This window comes from Alnus glutinosa, chromosome 4, assembly GCF_958979055.1.
Source record: "Alnus glutinosa chromosome 4, dhAlnGlut1.1, whole genome shotgun sequence".
NCBI classification, from domain to species: domain Eukaryota; kingdom Viridiplantae; phylum Streptophyta; class Magnoliopsida; order Fagales; family Betulaceae; genus Alnus; species Alnus glutinosa.
Genome location: NC_084889.1, coordinates 16,613,739 through 16,633,883, shown reverse-complemented (window position 1 = coordinate 16,633,883; position 20,145 = coordinate 16,613,739). Strand labels below are relative to the sequence as shown.

Genomic DNA, 20,145 nt, shown 5'->3' with positions numbered 1-20,145 from the left:
TTTCCATAATGCCCTCCACGCGTTTTCATATTAAGGCCGCGTCCAAACGGTATTGCCCTAGAGTCCAGACAATTGCACTTTGTCTGCACATAATTGCCATATCAGGACCGCATCCGGACGGTGTTGCCCTGTCGTCCAGATGGATGCAGAGTGTATGAACGCAATTTCCCTATCAAGGATCTCGACGTCCGGACGATGTTTCCCTAGAGTCCGGACGAGTGCTAGCTGTCTTCCCACTCTGTGTCTGTGAAGGAAGGAAAGTTGGAATCTTCTCAAACCCTAAAGTGCGTCAGGTCATGTTGTCATGACGTCCAAACTGATGCAATCTTGAACTGTATGACTTCTTAACACTGAAAGGTGTCTGGACGCATAATTGAGCCGCTCGGGCAGAAACTTGGGATCCAACTTCTCTGAGTTGGAATCTGCACAGAATCTTCCTTGAACATCTGAAAGATCTTTTCTGAACTGAAGACTCTGAAATATACGGCATCCCTGATAATGACAGCAACATTACTAGATAGTAATCTTGTCAAACAGAATGCAACCAACACAAACTAACAAACTCCCCATTTGGCCATTTTGGGACAAAAATCACTTGACCGGTTCTAAAATAGCATTCCCAGTCCAAAATAAAAAATACGCCATCTTTTTGTCTCAAAAAGACAAAGGGTAAACAGAGTAGAAAAACCAGCTATAAAATACTCTCCCTTAATGTCTCAGCAGGACAAGGGTAAACAGAGTAAATAAAATCCAGAGTTATAAAAGTTTACAAATATCCACAACAGGAAAGCAATAAAACTTGTCTCAAAATAAACCAACAAAACACAAAAAGAAAAAAGAAAAAAGAGTAAACAATCACTCAATCCTCATCATCATGAGAAGGATGATGATACTCGAGACAGTCTTGGATATCTAGCTAGCACTGCTCAACTCTAACACTGATAGAGTTGACCTCCCCCTGAATAGAGCTGACATCCCTCTGAAGAGAGCTCAATGCAGCCATAACCTGAGCAAATCCAGCGTCATAATGTGGAGGTAGAGGAGCAGTCTGAGAAGAGGAAGCTCCAGTAGGTTGCTCAAACTGAACTAGAGGAGGCTGAGGAGCTCCATCTTGACCTTCATGCCACAGCTAGGCATTTGACTTCATAAGTGTCTAACTCCCAAGAGGATCATGTACTCTCATCTTGGGCTCAGTAGAGATGTCTGTCACAACCTAAAAATAGAACTTCGTGACCAAACACGCAAATGGAAGCCCTGTAAAGTGATCATCTCTCATCTCCAGTGTACGGTTGAGGATGTGCTTGCACAAGCAGAAAGGCATCCTCATACATAGAGCATACAAAAATTGAGCCCTTTTGAAAACAAGCTCACTCCTACGAGTTATGGGCCATAGATTGTACAAAATAATCTTTACGAGCAGCCGGTGCGGGGCAGAGAAGGCACCGATCTTGATGTGAGCATGAGCACGCTCATCACCCTGTGGATGAGCACCAAAGAAATCCCGGAGCTGCTCTATGCTAGAAGGCTCAATAACCTCTGAGAACGGATTGGCAAAACTAGGCTGTACTGGAACGTCAATGACGGTACTGATGGCCTGAGGATCAATCTGAATGGTTTTCCCTTGAACAGTGGTCTGAAGTATGATCCCACAGTCATCATCTTGAATAACCTCTAGATACCCATAAAACTCACGAACAAGCCTGGGATACATAGGACATACACAGGTGTATAGGTATCCCCAGTGATTCGCCTCGATACTCTCAATAATGAAATCCAATGGAGGCCTCATAATATCAGCTCTGAGTACGCTCCTCTTTGCGAGTGCTTGCCTGTTTGCCACTTTAGCCATAGTGGCAGCTTGTCCTTCCTCTATCATTTGTCGAACTCTGTGCTGAGAGCTGCTAGCAGACATAGTTCTGCAAAAAATGTACCCAAATAGTTGCCAAAAAAATAACACCAATAAAATTAGATTTATTAGTTCCAAAAAAAAATTCAGCATTATAACGGAAGTAAACTGGATGCCCAAAAAATTACACAAGGAAAAATAGCAATCCGATAACATAAATAAAGTAAAACCAACACCAGACACAAAAAATAAAAGCAAATCCATGCATTATTTATCTCAACAAAAATATTCCAAAAGAATCATAAAATTCTAACTGTTAAAAAAAACTGAAATGAATATAAAAGATAGAGCATAATGCCTGAAATAGAGAGAAAAATGCACAAAAGGACAAAATAGGCTGAGAATTGGTGAGAAAACATGGGAAAATGCACCAAAAAGCAAGAAAAGAGAGGAAAAAGTGAGAGATGCGGCACAGGGGAGAAAAGAATGCGGATCTTAACCAGTAGGGTATCCGTCCGAACAAGTAACTTACTCATCTGGATGGTCACTGCCATGTCAGCCCTTGGCAAGACAGCGCGCATCTGGACGTGTCACTTAACCATATGGACATCTGAGCTATACACATCCAGACCAAAAAGTAGATCCGTCAGGGCACTTCACACTGAAAATATGAAACTGGAGGAAAATCTGCAGAAAAATATTTTTCTCTAAAATTAGTTTCAGAACACGCATGTATAATCAACTGATAAAGCGGTCAAATAGCATTTCAAAAATATGCAAAGATATAATTGAGAGTTAAGTATTCAATAAGCACAAATTTCCCTCCAGATAGAAAATTTAAATAGATTACCCAACTCATACAATGCGTGTGTGTGCGAAAACTTTCTCAATAAGGTATGAAGTTCGCTGATATGATTTAAAGCAACTGAATTTTCTAAACAAGAGAGAAAATCAATGTTAGATCAGTCAAAAGTCAAACCTTATTTTACTAGGCCCTAGCCACCCTTATCTAATACACTCCTCCTAAGCTACAACACTTTTCTTTTACTTAGCCCTTTAGTGACCGTCTATTTCCGCAATGATTTGGTCACTGACTGTTTCTTTATAGACAAGTTTAAGAACAGATTTAGCAAAATAAGCAGTGGATCTTTTTATTATTCTGATAACTGAAATTAACTTGCTTTTTATCACTTAGTGCTACAACCTAGAAAGAATGCCATGGGTTCTAGGTTCAACTAGTGAGTTGGTCAATTTGACCATCTTAGTAAAAAAAAAAAAAAAACTTTCATATTAGAATTTCCAAAAGCTAAAAATCAAAGAGGAAAAAAATGTACCTTAGGGGATCTTTTGATAGTGCACAATTTTTCTTCGCATGGGAAAAGTAACTATCTATCATTAAGATGCACAAGAAAACTTAGCATATATCAGGCATAAAATTTCAATCATATATAAGCATATTCAACCAATGCACAATGAACTAAGATATCAGACAAAAACACATGTAATATTTGAAAAGCTATCAAGAAAAAAAAAATTCTGCATCTTCTCCTCCAAGTTTTTTTTTTTTTTTTTAATGAAATACAATAAAAACATGCTTTAAAGGCAAAGAAACAAAACTAAACCTAGCATGTGTGGCAAGATCAAACCTGTTCTCAAAGAGAAAGGTTCAGAATTACCAAAACAAAAAAGCAGCCGTCCGACGTGCTTTTTCTGTTATCCCCCAATAGTACCTACAAAAGTTTCTCAAGACAACACGAGAAAACAATGGAAAACAATAATGGTTCCTAGATTGCAAGGTAAACAAAATATGTCATGAAGAAAACAAAGCAATGCGATCAAACCTGATGCTCTAGGATTAGGAACCAAACCCTAGGCATCTGTACCTTCACCATCTAGCTGAGTCCACTCCCCCTCAAGAGGTGAATGGCTTCATCCTTTCTGACCCATACTTGCCTTCCTAGTGGTGGTTGTTGACATGCCTTCATTTGGTGGTCCATCCACCTTATCATGCTTTGCATCAACATAGGCAGCTCTTTATAGAATTGGTCACTCTTAGGCTTTTGTAGCTTCTTCATGTATTGCCTTGATTTATTTGTCTTGAGTTTGCCATTCTAATTGGTAGGAACAAATAGCTGCTGTTGCCATTGATGCTGAGGAGCTTGATACCATGGGGCTTGATGCCGTGGAGCTAATGCCGGGCCAAAGGTCTAGTGCCGAATGTAGCTTGTCTTGGCAACTCCTTCTTGACCTTTGATCTCTGACCTTTGAGAAGTGAGCAATGGGTTCGGATGTGACCATTTAAACCATAATGGTGGCATATAGAAGGCCTTCTAATGGTAGAAGGCTTTTAAGTGGCCTTTGCAATAGCCGGAACATCTCCACCAATTACTTCCTTTCTTTTATTCGTGCAGGTGGATGGAGGCTCGGGGACTATGGGCTTGACAAATACAGCCTTAGAAGTAGAGGGGATATCAGAGGAAGAAGCTACATACTTGAGCCCGGTTTTATCAGTTGGGCTCTTCTGGATAGATAACATGTGGGTAAGCTTCGCATCAGTGACCTTCTCCAACTGTAGTTGTGTCTCCAATAGCTTCTCCTCTAGGTCTTGAATTTTTAGCACCAAGGAACTCTTCTCAGTCTGCATACTGTTCAGCTCATGGATGTGCTGCTTGCAAGTCTCCCTCAACTTCAAGAACTCTACATAGAGGACTTTATAGGCCTCTTTGAGTTCTTCCCCGTCTTCATCATTGTGCTCAGAGTAGTAGGATTGAGAATCCTCCTGGTCTTCATGTGGAGCCACAAAGGCTAAACATTTCTGATCTTGAGCAGCAGTTTCTTCTTCTTCTGACTCATCACTGAGAGTCGCATTGTAGGCATTCCCTTTACCTTGCTTGAGATTCCCACAGTCAGCCCGAATATGCCCAAAGACTGAGCATTCAAAACATCAAGGACCTCTCGGGTCCTTCTTCTCAGCTTCTTCAGGCTCAGATTATCTAGGGGCCTTCTTCAGTCTTTCGGTCAACTTCTTCTTGAATTTGTCATTCTTCATTAGTCTCCCAAAGTTCTTGGCCAACATTGCCACTGCATCTTCTTCATTATCAGAGTCTTCCTCATATGAGACTCTGGCCAATAAATTGTGAGTATCAATGTTTTATGTACAAAGCTCCTAAGTTTAATACCCTACCCTTGCATGCCCAAAATAGAAATTTGAGTCGTGGATCTCTTCATGCAACGTTGATTTACAATCATAAACAACCACAGTGTGATTGGGAGTGTGTCTATAGAATACCCCTGGAGAGTGCAATATACAACATCTGGATACCCATAAAAATGCTTGAGAAAGAGAGAAAGAGAGAGAATACAAATAGGCCTTGCCAGAGATGGATTCCACCGCTGAAGACTGAGAATGCCCCTAAAGATGCTGCCAGAGATAGAGAACACCGCCGAGAAGTGTGTACCCCACCAAGATTTGTTTAATGAAGTCACAACCGGCATAGAGAGGGGAAATGGTTTTAACATGCTGGAGAGGGACGGCCAGCGAGAGAGAGAGAGAGAGTTTCAACATGGGGGAAAAATTGGGGGAGAAATGGCCAATTTTTCCCAGTTTTAGGTTTTTTTCTTAAAAAAAAAAATTAAAAAAAATAGAAGTTGCCACGTGGGCAAGGTGGTAGGGAGTTGTGTCTTGGGGTGGCCACAATCGTGCCAATTTAAAATAGAAAAACTGAAGAATGGATCAATCAATAATTTCTTCACTCCCAGGCATAAAAAAGGTACGTGAAAGGCATGCGGTTTGAGAGCAGAAGTCGAATAGGCAAAATTCTTGGTTGATTTAGTTGAGGAACCTACTAAAGCAAGCGAGATTACCACAATAGGAAAGTTGCACTTATATTGTCTGAAATGGGAACATTGAATAGGAAACCCATGTTGAAGTTCTGAAAGAAAGGTCCCCGACAATTGGAGTGTAAGGAACTATGACTAAAAGCAATAACCATAGTTTTTTTTTTCCTCTTCTATAGAGAGACTCTGCACCTTCTCTCTAAGAGTAAGGTTTCTCACCTCATTGTGAGGGTTTTTTTTCTACCTTCAATGATCCTCAAGGGTGGAGGGATGGATTTCTTTCCCTCCCACCTCCCTTTCCCTCTATTTTCTCTTGTTTTTCTTTCTCTCCTTATGTTTTTTTTTTTTCTCTAAACATCACCTCAACAGCTCAGCCACCACCTCTGTCTTTGCCCCCTTGCACGCCGCCATCCTGCTCTCCATTGGTTTTGTATGGGTTACTGTCTCTTTGCTTATTTGTGATTTGATCCTTTAATTGAGACTTTTGTAACTAGATCTATGTTGGTACCTCTCCCTTCTTCAGTCCTTGCATCGGGCTCTGACAGTGCGTCTTCGGTTTCAGCCTCCTTCCGGTGGTTGCTGTCATTTTCAAGTTGGGGTTCAAATAGGTTCGTCTTAATTTGTGACACTTTTTCTTCTGTAACTGCTTTGTACAGCCCCTTTAGAGGACTGGGCCACTTGTTTGACCCATTTCCTACCCTTTGAATGTATTTCTGAACTATTTTATTTCTTGTTTTGCATATGTTGTTCCCTTTTTCTATTTTAGGATTGTCCACTCTCTCTTCTTTCGGATTAGGAGTGGGGAGGATCAACGTGTTGAAAAAAGATGGATCAATGTTTTCAATTTTTTCCTATGTTTTTTAATGTGTACCAAGTCTAAAATTATAAATTTTTGGTTCATGTTTGAACTTGTAAGGTTACTTTGTGATGCGTAATCTAAGAAAGAAATTTCTTTGATTATGAAACATGTTATTGATCAAAAGAAAATAAGTTTACAAGTTGATTGGATGTGTTTTTGAAGAAGTACTTGGAATTTTATTTCAAGTTCTTCATATTAATACACATGGGTATGAAATCAATTTTGTCCTATTTTTTTAGTGCATAATTTTAATGTTGTCAATTATTAGAAAAGAGATTTGTATCATGGAAAACAGACGTGTTTATAGCTAAAAACCAAGATAATATGGCGTGTAAATTGCAAAAGTCCATTCATGGACTTAAGCAGGCATCTCGATCATATAATATCAGGTTTGATGAGACAATCAAACTGTGCAATTTTGAACAAAACCTCGCAAAGCCTTGGTAATGTTTGTTATGAAAATGGAATTCTACGTGGAGCAAATATTAATATTAGAATATATAATATGGTAGAATATTTTCCTTATTGTAACGCTCGGGAAATTCAAGCTCTTATGAAATCCTTGATATTGTTGAGGGGACAATATCTGGGAAATTCAAGCTCTTAAGAAACCCTTGATATTGTTGAGGAGACAATATCCATAGGTTTTTATAAGCTAACCTAAAGTTGTTTTGAAAACTTAAAGATCAAACCCTAAAAACCCTTAAAAACCTAAAAGTAACATTTAAGCTTTAAACTTTGACTGAACCGAAAATAGGTCAAACAAACTCAGATGTAGTTGATTTGAAGACTGTTGTGCTCACGGAAGAAATATCTATCATATGAAAAAAGTTAGTAAAAAGTCCACTAGTTGACTTTTTGACCCAAGCTTAAATGACCCAACAGTCAAATTAAACAATATACTTAAAAGAAAAATATCACCATATTTCTAGAACATTTTTGTGTATAAGTCAAGAGTAATAATGAAGGAATAAAATATCTCAAGAATATCTCAAGAGTAATCATGAAAAGAAAGAAAAATCAGTAAAGCAAGTGTGAACGCAGAAAGTAGTTTAAAGATATTTTGGCTTAATAAACAAAAACTTTGACTTGACCGGAACTGAGTCGAAACGAACTTGAAATGAGTCGAACGAAAAAGAAAAAGTGTTTGTCTCGAAGTCCTCTTTCTACAATCAAAATTTCACATCAATTGGAGTTGATTTGACCATCGAAAAGTAGGTCGGAGTAAGATGCCCTCCATTTGGACGAAAATCCTAAAATTCAAATAGATAATAAAGTAAGGACTAGTTTGCAAGATATTATCTAACAAGTTAATTCTTTTATTAAATTTTACACCTTATACCCCTACTGGTATTCTATAAATAAGCATGCAAGGGTCTTTGATTTTCCATACAAATCATAGACAGCTTTCATGAAAGCTTGTACTTTGGTTTTCTCTCCCTTTTTCTCTCCTTCTACCACACGGCCACTTGGGTGTTCTTTAAGGTTTCTCTCTCCAAATCAACTTGGTAAGTGATCTTGATACATGGAGTGGCTTCTTGGATATTCCTAAGAAAGCGTTTAATTCACTTCCGCTATATCGAGTCCAAAAAACTCAAAAGATATAGTTTGAATGTGAAACTTTCAAAGGAATATCTTATGAACCACTTGGCATCTCTTTCTTACTATTTGATTTCATTACTTATTTTATGAGTTGTTTAAAGACCCAATAAGCTTAAGAGATAAAAGAATTAAAGTTAAAAAGTAATATAAACTGTTTTCGCATTTCATTGTCCTCATGACTGATCTTATGACTTTCATGAGTTGATCGTATTTATATTTCATTTTACATTTCATTGTCCTCATGACTTTCATGAGTTGATCGTATTTACTCTTATTGTCCTTATGATATATTTTAAAACCTTTAAGTTCATATTTGGTGGTATTGGTCATATAGCCTCATCATCAAATCATGAAGCAAGGTTTTATGATTGTTATAAGTGATCGTCTCAAACATAATGAAGTGATGGATAATACTAAATATAAAGAGATGAGGGTTTATAAACAATGATTTTCTTGATAGATAATTGATATATATATATATATATATCTTATTGTGTGGATGTATTTATATGCAGAAAAGAAGTCTAAGAAACTACACGGAGAAGAGTGTAAGTATGGATGTACTTACTGAGGACAATTCTACATTTCATTAGGATTGTGTGGTGTGTGTTCATTGCATGGGTGTTTGTTCATGCATTTCATATTGTGTCTAATTGATTAAGATATGTGTTAATGAACAAGCTGGCAAGTTGTAGCTACCAGTGGAAGGTAAGTTGTAGCTACCGGGTCCAAAAACAATAATAAAAGAGCTGGAAAGCTCTAGCTATCAGTGGACTGCGTAATAACAGTCCAAAGTCCTAATATATAACTAATGCTGGAACCAGTAGGATTCCAATAAAAACAGGTAAGACTTTAAATGGGAGACAACGAACATGAACGGGTTCAGATAACCTAGAACGAGAGGTCTGAAGAAAGATGATTATAAAACACAAACTAAATGATTACTACGATGCATATTCATACAACCTTCGAATTTGTATTCTTTGTGAACTGTTATTAATCTGATGGTAACTTAGTTATAAAAATTGATGACTCACTTGTTTGTCTATGTAAATATGATGACGTCATATTTGCATAGTTACTGATGCAGATCGAGATGATGAAGGCATGGACCCATATGCCAGTTTTGATGGTTTTTGAAACCATTATCGGATTATTATGTACTAGTCTTGAAATAGCTAGCTATATTTTAGTGTGTTTTATTTTGTGGCATGTAAATACGTATAACGATGTTACGCTTGGCATGTTTTACGTTGTATGCTTATGTGTTGTCTGTGGCACTAATTTTGATGCACCTAGTATGCATATGGCATGTAAAGATAAACCTAAGTAACTTTTAATAAATGTATCGAGGTATTTCAGTCAGCTCTAATGTATTATGCTATCAATTCCTAAGACTTTAGAAGAAAAAAAAATATATTCTGCTGCGAGAGTTTATCTCTGATGTAGTAATGCCATGTGGAAACCGGAAGTTTCTGCTTACAAATTTGCAGGCTCAAATTCGGGGCATTACACTTATGTTAGAATATATGTTATGATTTGATACTTACCTTATAGCATAATTACTTTTTAGAGGAATGATTGTAATTGATAAATAATTTTATTACCATACTTATTTTTGTTTCCACCTCTATGGTTGTAACATTTTCTATTTAAGCATGATGAAATAATGAGAAGGCATGTAGAAAAATAATCTCAAGCCTTGTGTTTGAAAAGGTTTAGGTTCCCTGTATTGAATCTAAAGGGTCTAGTTTCCCTTAAAACCTAACAAAATATCCCGTTACATATTTGTGAAATCATTCTCATAACAATTTGTATCAAAGCCAAGTTCAATGTTGAATCAAAGAGTGAATCATTTGGAGTAACAAGTGAAATGTATGATAAAGAAGGTAAAAGAAATTAATACAAAATTGAATGGGGTCCTCTACGAGCAGCCACAAAGGTGCTATTACCGTATTCCCTACCACCGTAAACATCACATGACCCACTTCATCACGTTGCAGCCCCGCCACCACCACACCTTCATAATGTTGCACTACCGATAAAGAAGCTACTCGAAGAGCATGTAGGAGAAAAAACCTATGAATAAATGAATGGTTTTGTGTTGCCGTGTATGGCAAAATCAGATGCACGACCAAAAATATTTTCAACCAAAAATTGCAAGCTGGGACATGTTTTGCATGGGTTCCCAAAACAGCTCACAATGAGTGCGGAAGTAGTAACTGCAAATACGGAGATCCAGCCACGACGGAAACTAGAGTTGCTTGCGAAGGAGAAAGAATGGCCACTCTAAAGCGTTTGAAATGCTTTCCATACCCCTCGCTTACTCAAACGTGTCCACTGACACAGAGTTCAAGGGGAACCCAGCAGTGTGTTTGTTAGAGAAAGAGAAACGATCAGTGGTTGCAAACAGTGTGGATTGCATACTCACCAAAAAAAAAAAAAAAGAAAGAAAGAAAGAAAGAAATCACATGAGAGTATTAAAGGAGCACAACCTTGGTCTTGGTAAGTTTTAATATTTATTATTTTCATAATTGTTAAGTGTTAATAATCTGCAGATGCGATTTCAAGAGCAAGAGTTTTAGGACATTGAGGAGAAGGTCCAATTCAAAGGGAAATAATGTAATGAAAATAGAATTCTAAGCGAAGCAGATATTAATATTAGAATACATAATATGGTAGAATATTTTCCTTATGTTGGAATATAGGTTATGATTTGTTACTTACCTTATAGGATAATTACTTTTTAGAGGATTGATTGTAATATATGGCAATCAAATCAAATAATTTGATTGCCATACTTATTTTTATTTCCACCTCTACGCTTGTAACATTTTCTATTTAAGCATGATGAAATAATGAGAATGTATGCAGAAAATTTATATCAAACCTTGCGTTTGAGAGCAGTTTCGTAAGACACCTCAAGAGGAAAAGCAGCTAAGGGTTGTTCCTTATGCTTCGGCTGTAGGAAGCCTCATGTATGCTATGCTTTGTACTATACCAAAAAAATGTTTTACAGTTGGCATAATCAACAAATATCAATCAAACGCCAAACCACCACATTGGCTAGCAGTGAAGTATTTAGTCAAGTATCTTCGAATGAAGAGGGATTATATGCTTGTCTACACTTGTGAAGATTTGACAACAACTAGTTAGGCAGATTTTGACTTGCAGTCAAATCGTGATTCTTGAAAGTCTACCTCAGGGTATGTCTTTACCCTACATGAAGGCGCCATTAGCTGGAGAATTGTTAAGTAGTCTTGTATTGCTGACTTCACTATGGAGATTGAATATGTGGCTGCTTGTGAGGCAGCAAAAGAAATAGAATGGCTCCAGAAGTTCCTAGTGGATCTTGGCATTATGAGGATAGAACAGTATCCTATCTTGTTTTGCGACAACAATGGATCAATTATGCAATCCAAGGAACAATAGGTGAGGGTAATAGATCGAGCGCAAATATCATCTCTTTAGAGAAATAGTGTCTTGAAGAGATGTAGTTGTAGCAAAGATTCTATCGGTAGAGAATTTGGCAAACCCTTTCACTAAGACCTTGCCACAAAAGATTTGGAATCTCAATTATAGGAATGTGAGTCAAATGTATACCTAATTGGAATTGAGTGCAAGTACGAGTTTGTTGGGGATAATACCCTAAATCCCAATGTTTTATGAATTTCATTCCAGTTTGTAATGAATAATGTTATTATTCATTGATCTATCTAATTAAGCATATGGCGTATGATTCTTTTACATGCTTGTTATGTTATTTACATTGTGCATGTGAATGATCATTAGTATGAGTAACGGGGTTATCACACAATGTCTTAGGCCATAAACTTTGTAGTATTAAATCTTTTCTTGTTGGCAATTGGCAATGGAATTGGACATTCCATTTGCGAAGACTGTTACACATCAATCATGGTGATTTATCGTGATCATGCAAAGTTGAAAACTTTGGGTTGATGCGTAGGTGTAATGCACTGATCTGACCATGGGAGTTGTTTTATCTTAAAAATACTATCAATAGGAATGATTTTAACTCCTGAGACTTCTTATGATATTGATTTTAAATCTTGAAAGGATTGAGAATTCAAATGTCAAGTGAATGTCACTTTTATGCATTTAAGTATGAGACCTTTACTTCGATCAACATTCTTGGTGCGTTGGGTGATCACATGTAGCATTCTGAGAACATATTTTCTCAAGAATGAATCCAAGTCCTTCATTCAAAGGATAATAAAATTTTCCTTATATTTTATGGATTAAATTGTTCTCATTCCCTGACCATGGCATTTTAGTAAATGATACCAAAATATGATGTACATGGTGAAAAGATTTTTACAAGTACGAGAATAATAAATAAAATCAGTTACTCAAGGATAAAGATGTAGAGAATTAAAGTGACAGTGTTATTAGCTTTAATTCTGATACGGAAGATTTCATGGAAGAGTCATATGTCAATATTAAGAAAAGTCTAAAGGATTAATTGATTTAATAAAAAATATAAACTAGAGTGCAATTACAACTGTTTAGTGGAATTAATTGTAATTAAATAAGAACTTGTGATAATCAAGCCTATTTGGAGCTCATTTTTATTTTTCCTTTTGAGTCCCTCACCAAGCTAATGTGAATTAACCAGGCTTTTTATTTATTGGGCTAGTTGTTTTTATTTATTAAAACATGGGTTAGAGAGAAATAATACATGAGGTGCTATTTTATTGGGCTTTTAAGTCCCTTTTATTGATATAATTACACCATTAGTCCCTATGGTTTGCCTAAATTATGAATCACTTCTTGTGGTACAAAAATTTATGGAGGGTCCTTGTGGTAAACTATAATTACGAATCACTCCTTGAACCTATTTTCCGTCTACAGATTCCGTTAGTTTGCCACGTCATACCCAATAGAAAATCAACACGTGTCCATTACAATAAAAAAATATAAATCTTTTTAAAATATAAATAAATAAAACTTTAAAATTGTTATTATTATTTTTTTTTAAAAAAATAGAAAATAGTGAAGGGGTGGCTACCCAACCTTTGGGGGTGGGCAGGCCACCCCCAGCCAATCGTGTTCGCTCGCGTGCACCTGGGCAGCGCATCGGACGTCCCTCGCATCCACAAGTTGATCCACCAGATGGCCATCTTTGAGCGCCTCACCCAACTCTTCTCCACCCCTGAGGCCTCACTCTCCTCCACCCTTTTCACCTCCCCTCCCTTCCAGTCCTTCACCATCTTCATCCTCAAGGTCTCCTCGAACCCATTCCTACCTGCTCTCCCTTCCCACCCTCTCTTCTCACCCATTACTCGAATGGCCCCTCTCGACCTCCCCATTGAGGACCCAAAAAAGGAAACTTTCAGATCCCACAGCAGCAAGAGCCTCGACGTTGTGATTGCTGGGTTTGTTTTGTTTTTCCCAATTTCTTTGCTTTCTTGGGGAAATCGGGGTTCTATGTGGTGGACTAGTTTGTGAGGGATTGTTATCGTAGGAAGGCATTTGGGAAAATGTTGCTCTCAGCCGTGGCAGCGCAGGCGGTGAAGATGGGGTACATGAGGGTGGAATGGGTGGTGCTGGACTAGAACCTGAACGTTATCAGTTTCTATGGGCACCTCTCGGGATGGCTACCCAACCTGTAGCTACCCCTTTACTATTTTCTATTTTCTATTTTGAAAAAATAAAAAAACAATTTTTAAGTTTTATTTATTTATATTTTTAATATATTTATATTTTTTTATTGTAATGGACACGTGTTGATTTTCTATTGGGTATAACGTGACAAACTAACGGAATTTGTTAACTTGGTGGACGGAAAATGGGTTCAGAGAGTGATTCGTAATTATAATTTACCACAATGACCCTCCATGAACTTTTTGTACCACAGGGAGTGATTTGTAATTCAGTCCAACCTCAGAGACCAATGGTGCAATTATCCCATTTTTATTTTCCTCTGCTGAATTATGTTTTGCATTCCTATTCCCTACACCTACCAGCGGCTTGACTTCATCAACGACGTGGCGCTAGGGCTCTCGCTCACTAGCCATGCCTCCCTAGCTACCCAAGGCTCAAACCCGGCCAATTGTCCCTCCTACGCGTCGTCAACATCAGAATCGAGAAGCTAGTGTGTCTCGTTGTCAGAAACGATCTATACCGCTATGTCAAGCACAATATCGCGGCTTTTCATGATAAGGTTACAACTTAAACTTTGGTTTTTTTGTTTTTGGGAAAAATTATATCTAGCCCCTAAGTTTTCATCTAATTTGGATTTAGTTCTTGAGTTTTCAATTTTGAGAATAAAGTCCTTAAGTTTTGCCTAAGTTTAAATTGGGTTTTTCCATCACTTTTTCGTCAAAATTAACGTGTCACACGTATAACATTTGACACCCTAGCATCCATGTTAACTCCCGAATGCAATGTCATGTTAGCAAGTGTCAAATCATTCATGAAAAAAAAAATGTTATTGGAGGATTGCTCTTTAGGTTATTAGATTTTGTGTTTTTTTAAGTTTCACGGTTAGATCGATTAGTTTTTGTAGGTTATTTATTTATTTTTTATTTTTCATGAATAACATGGTACTTGCTGATGTGGCATTGCATTGGGGTGTTGACGTGTGGACAAGCCAGTAACTTTGACACTAAAGTGATAAAGAGACTTATTTTAAATTTGGGCAAAACCTAATAATCATATTCTTTAAATTGAAAACTCAATGACTAAATCCAAATCAATTGAAAACCTAAGGATTAAATATGATTTTTCCCTTTTTCTTTTTTTTTTCTTTTTTTCTTTTTTTGTTATTTCTTAGGTTCTTTCTATATTGTTAATATTCTTTGGGATAGCGTTTTGAAAATACATGTTTTTATTGCTTTCAAAAATTAAATTTGCTATAGTTAACCGAAAATGCAGAAGATTGGTTGTTCTAGAAAAATTTGGTTGGATGCCTATATTATATAGGCTTGTTTTACTCTAAGATTTGCTTTAAAAAAGTTAAATGAGCTCAAGCTCGATTCAAACTCATTTGTTCTACAAATTCCAGCCAATTAAGTTAAGAGTAAGTTCAAACTCGGCTAAAATAAGAGCTGAGTTTGAACATAGCGGTTCAAGCTCAAGCCCATATAAATTTTTGACGAGCCAAGTTCGAACAGGTCTAGCTCAGCTTGACTAGATTACAACACTATTGAGAAATACATTTATAAAGGAGTAATGTTGTATACTACACTCTCATTTTGCTAGTCTTTTGATTTTATTTTGTTTGTTTAATAAAGTCTAAATGTATAGTATATAGCATTATTCTTTATAAAGTCTTCAATTTAGCTTTTGGGTTCGATATCCAAAAATGTTTTATTAGGTTGTATGTAATGATAGAGACATGGAAGATTTCATAAACAGGAAATCAAGTTCCGCATTAACCATCGAAATTTCCATGCTATGTGCATCACAGCAACCCTATCATATGCTTCCATAGTTAAAAGAAATAAAAATAAAAACCCCACTTCACTCTGCCTTGCCCAAGATCCAACAAATCGTAATGGAGAAATGTTTGGTTTTCATGTTTTGTTCATTTTCGTAGAAAAGAGATGAAAAAAATATATATATATACAAAAGATAGATGCATAATAACTCCCCTCCCAATGAGAGCCCCAAGACCAACACCAAGGGCGTTCCATCTTTTTAAATATTCCTTCTTTTTTTTAAGCACCTGTTACAATATCCCTACATAACACGTGGATAGCACTAGCCATGTAGCCCACAAGAGGCATCTGAATACCAAAAAATAAAATTAAAAAAAAAAAAAAAAAAAAAAGAAGGGTAAAAGTGGTCAATAATTATGTTATTGAGTGGCCAAATATCATTTGTATACTAAAAGATTTAAAAAAAAAAAAAAAAAAAAAAAAAGATTTCATGACACCCCATAGCCATCATGTCAATCAGTGATTCAGTGGGGTGATCAAAGTTTCTGTTATGGTATACAAACAGCTCCTTGGCAGCCAAGCCACCATCTCATTTTTGAACGGATCAGCCCTTCCTTGCAAGGGATCACTGAAAATCTTATAAAACAAAATCTCCCCCTTTTTCCGAGATTCTTATTTCCATTCAGGTGGCATCTATATCAGCAGCAATACATCGGACCCATTTCAACAGCTTCCAAGACGCCGCTTCTTTTTGCTTGTTTGTTTTTTCTTTTTTTCTTACATGTTCCCTTCATTTCTTCACTTTGTCTCCGACCTCAGGTTGCTCAATGCTCGCCACAGCAGACAGATCTACCGACTTAAAACTGGTGGTTAATTCTTCTATCTTCTGCTGCCAAAGAAATAAATAAAACAAAGAATTAAATATTACACACAAAGATGAATATAGACAGGCATGCATGGACGCACGTCTCAAGTATAAGTAAAATAAAGAACCTCCGCAAAGGCCCATTCTACAGAACAGAATAAAGTTACTACCCATCCGCAAAATTTCATTGGCCCAACATCCTGCACTATGCCTACTAGTATGAGGAACCCTTCTTTATTCTTTAATCATTTTGTAATCAGAGAGAATCATGTTCAGAATCTTAAGATAAATAACAGCACCCATTAGTCATTGGTCCTGACAGGACACATGATTCCTAACCCTCCACCTCCAATTAACCCAACATGGCCCCCCCACATTACATGCACTCACTGAAAAGTTTGAATAAGATCAGAAAAAGTAAGAAACCAGATTACTTGTTAGAAAGAAAGATGCATAAGGGAAGGGAAGAGAGCAAAACCTCCTGATTATAATGTGGTGCAAATTGCTTCGTCCTCTTCTCTTGCATCACCTTCTGGCGGCTTTCATAAAAATCAAAATCATCCAATATGGATGTCTTGGACACATAGTTCTTAAAAATATTCAACAGTTCAATACCCTGAGGAAATCTCACCTGGAAATGAAAGATGGCAAAAAATAAGCATGGCAGGAATGGCACTCAAAGTTCATTGACAACCTAAATACTAAGCAACTAATTAGTTATGCACACCTCCTGTGTGTCTCGACTATTGGTAACAGGCTTGTTGTCATTATTCTCAAGTATTATGTGCCGCAAATGCAGGTTTGGAACATCTTTTATAATGTGCCACTTGACAGGGAAATAGCCATTCCACTTATCTTGCTGCCAGAAATCCATGTTCTTATTAAAATCAACTCGGCCAATCATCTCTGCTACTCCACAAAACTGACCACTTGCATTAACCTGAACAAAGACAAACAAACAAAAAATAGAGGCACGGTTTAACATTTTGGGGGAACAAAAGGAATTCAGAGTGGAAACTTCTGCATTAGAATCATTATTGAACTCTAGAGCATACCGAAAAGAAAAGAAACACAGGACACTTGCTGCCTTTCTCCACCATCCTCTCTTGTGCATCTTGATATACATTATCCAACCTCTTATTTCCATTAGGAGTACTGGCCCACACGTTGTACTTGATGCTCTTATGAATATCATCTTCACTGTAAGATTTGATAACAGAGAAAAATGCATGATCGTATTTGGTGGAAAAGTCAGGAAGGTTATATTGATCCGTCCTGATTAGAGAGGTTACGCTGTTAATATTTCCATTCCCATCAGGTTCCAGGGATCCAGCTGCATTACCTCCAGACATCAACACACTTTTTGCATTGGCTGTTCTAGGACCCTGGTTCTGCTCATTAAGTAAACTAATATCACTGACACCATTGACCTTGCTTCTGGATTTCAGCTTCTCTGTGCTGCCCCAACCCCTTCCACTTGCTTTTAAATTAACTGGACTGTTTGAATTGAGCAATCCACCCTTCCTTTGATTGTGAGCCGAGAACTTAGAATTGGGTAAATAACCTTTGGCGAGCACATCTGACTGGAAAGATGAGCCATGAGGAAAGGCCTAAAAATCATTTCAAAATTCATTAACAATGCCTCAGGGGGAAAGGACAAACACCACAGAGCACAAAGAACCAAAATACCTTGTTCACTAGTTTTAGCGGTTTGTGCATGCCATGACCAGATGAGACATCTAGCGATGACAGGGTGCTACGAATATCCGATGGATTGCTAAAGCCAGAAAAGGATTTAGAAAGAGGAGCATGGGTATGACTTGGGGAAGATAAATTAGCTTTAGGGCCCAGAAATTCTGGAACTCCTGCATAGCTATTTCCAAAAGATCCATCTCCAGCAAGGAGGGATGGATCCCATAGGTAGGGTGATGGTACCAACTCCCCATAAGGGAGAGTAGTGGGATAATATCCAGGGGAAGACATGGATGGTTGAAAAATGGGGCTTGATGGATATGCCTGTTGATCAACGTATTGTCCATCAACACCAATGGTAGTTACGGGCAAGTATGGAGAGTAACTGGGCTGAAATCCCGGCATGAAGTAGACAAAAGATCCATTATCTGCTTGCATGACCTAAATGAAGCAAAAGTGAATGTAAGTTCAACTTGTCATGAAATGTCAAATAGAATAAGCACCATATCAGTAGCAAGCTATATTTAAGACTTCAGAGCATTAATCACCAGAAATCAGATCACATATTGAGATACTCACAGGATACTGAAGTTCAGTTCCATCACCTCCGACATAATAGGCTTGGTTGTCCAACTCTCCGTAGGAACCTTCATAACCTGTGAACATGCTATTGTAAGACGTGAAAACATAAATACACAATCAACTAAAAGACAATACTAAAACAGTGATGTTCATTTATCAGCCACAGCTAACCTGGATAGTAGTATCCATAATATCCGCTTGTTGAGTAAGACATGCCATGATCAGTAGTAAGGGAATCTTGGTCAACTTCGCTCCCTTTGACACTGCCCATGGCATCTCCCGCAGATGAGATACATGATGTTGCATCGGATTGTGGGCTCGTATCTTTTGAAGGAGCCTGAATTTATGTACCCAAGTTCGCAAATCAGTTGTAATCCAAAAGAGAGACTCCATTATTGAAAAAATAACAGCCATAGGAAAGGCTCCTTTTTCCGAGCAAAATATTGTTGGAAAGAAAATCTAAAAGGATTCAATAATTAATATTAAATACAGACATCACCTATGTGATCAAATAACCCACCCTGAAACTTGTAAAAGCTTATCGTGCATCTCCTATTCACTCCAAAAGTTATTTGATCAAGAAAGTGAGGCCGATTTTGGTTCAACCCAAAATATGATTTCCAAAAATACTTCTTTACAGGAAGAAGCAAGACAAAAAAAAAAAAAAAAAAAAAAGAAAAGAAAAGAAAAAAAGAAAAGAAAAGAAAAGAAGAAACTTTCATAACAAGCTGCTTATATCCTACAAAACGGGGTTACCAACATGCCAAAACAAAGTTTAACCACGATATATTCCATCAAATATAAAAGGAATCTCCGAAAAATTAGAAATAATAATACTACTCCTACTATTTATATCTAAACATCAAGGTCCAGTACAGTTTTGAGATTACCAGATTGGAATCAGCGCGCTCCGCAACAACTCTTTTCGGATTCCTCACCATATTTCTTCTAGTATTTGTAAATCTGAATCAGATAGGGAAAATTAAACAAACAAACAAAAAAGTCAATAAATTACTCCACACTCAATCGGCAATCGAAATAATCATTACAATCACTAGGAAAAAATTTATTCAAAAATTGATTGAATTGAGCTACCAGAGTTCGTTTTCCAATCTCTTTCACCGCTTCAGATGAATCAGATCGGCGCAGAGACAAAAGAGAGAGAGACACAGAGAGAGAGAGAAGCACAGAAGGAGCTTCAAAATAAATGAAAAAGAGTCGCAGCAATAGCGGGAAAACCAAAAAACAGAAGGCTCGGAAGCGAACCGCTTTTATGAGGGCGGGGATTTAGATTTAGACAATTTTTATTACAAATCCACTGTTCCGGTTCCGGCGGAATCGGAGTCCCCCTCCTTTTGTCTGAAACGCCGAGAAGCTCGCTCACTCGCTCTGAATTGGAATGAGAAAGAAGTCAGAGGGAAATGGTTGATGACGGTGATTCCATGATATGAACTAAAAA

At 37.3% G+C, this 20,145-nt stretch overlaps 1 protein-coding gene, 1 long non-coding RNA gene and 1 pseudogene across 5 annotated transcripts; 2 read left to right on the top strand and 1 right to left on the bottom strand.

Annotated features, from left to right (window-relative positions):
• Positions 1 to 7,945: 7,945 nt before the first annotated feature.
• Positions 7,946 to 9,354, top strand: LOC133865826 (uncharacterized). Its single transcript, XR_009899818.1, has 3 exons — positions 7,946 to 8,050; positions 8,660 to 8,692; positions 9,223 to 9,354. It is a non-coding gene; the product is annotated as an uncharacterized LOC133865826 (long non-coding RNA).
• Positions 9,355 to 11,470: 2,116 nt separating this feature from the next.
• Positions 11,471 to 13,777, top strand: LOC133866178 (GCN5-related N-acetyltransferase 8-like; annotated as a pseudogene).
• A 1,938-nt stretch (positions 13,778 to 15,715) lies between these two features.
• LOC133865952 (YTH domain-containing protein ECT2) lies at positions 15,716 to 20,145 on the bottom strand. 4 transcript variants are annotated; one of them, XM_062302485.1, is made up of 9 exons: positions 19,782 to 20,145; positions 19,577 to 19,649; positions 18,858 to 19,023; positions 18,684 to 18,760; positions 18,102 to 18,545; positions 17,468 to 17,995; positions 17,140 to 17,352; positions 16,891 to 17,043; positions 15,716 to 16,436 (listed from the first exon to the last, which is right to left on the bottom strand). In XM_062302485.1, the coding sequence occupies exons 2-9, from the start codon at positions 19,625 to 19,627 to the stop codon at positions 16,338 to 16,340; spliced, it is 1,731 nt and encodes a 576-aa protein (XP_062158469.1). In that variant the 5' UTR covers positions 19,628 to 19,649; positions 19,782 to 20,145; the 3' UTR covers positions 15,716 to 16,337. The 4 variants fall into 4 exon arrangements, with proteins under 4 accessions (XP_062158469.1, XP_062158467.1, XP_062158468.1 ...); XM_062302483.1 differs by having other exon boundaries at positions 17,468 to 18,022; positions 19,782 to 20,144; XM_062302484.1 differs by having other exon boundaries at positions 15,716 to 16,433; positions 17,468 to 18,022; positions 19,782 to 20,143.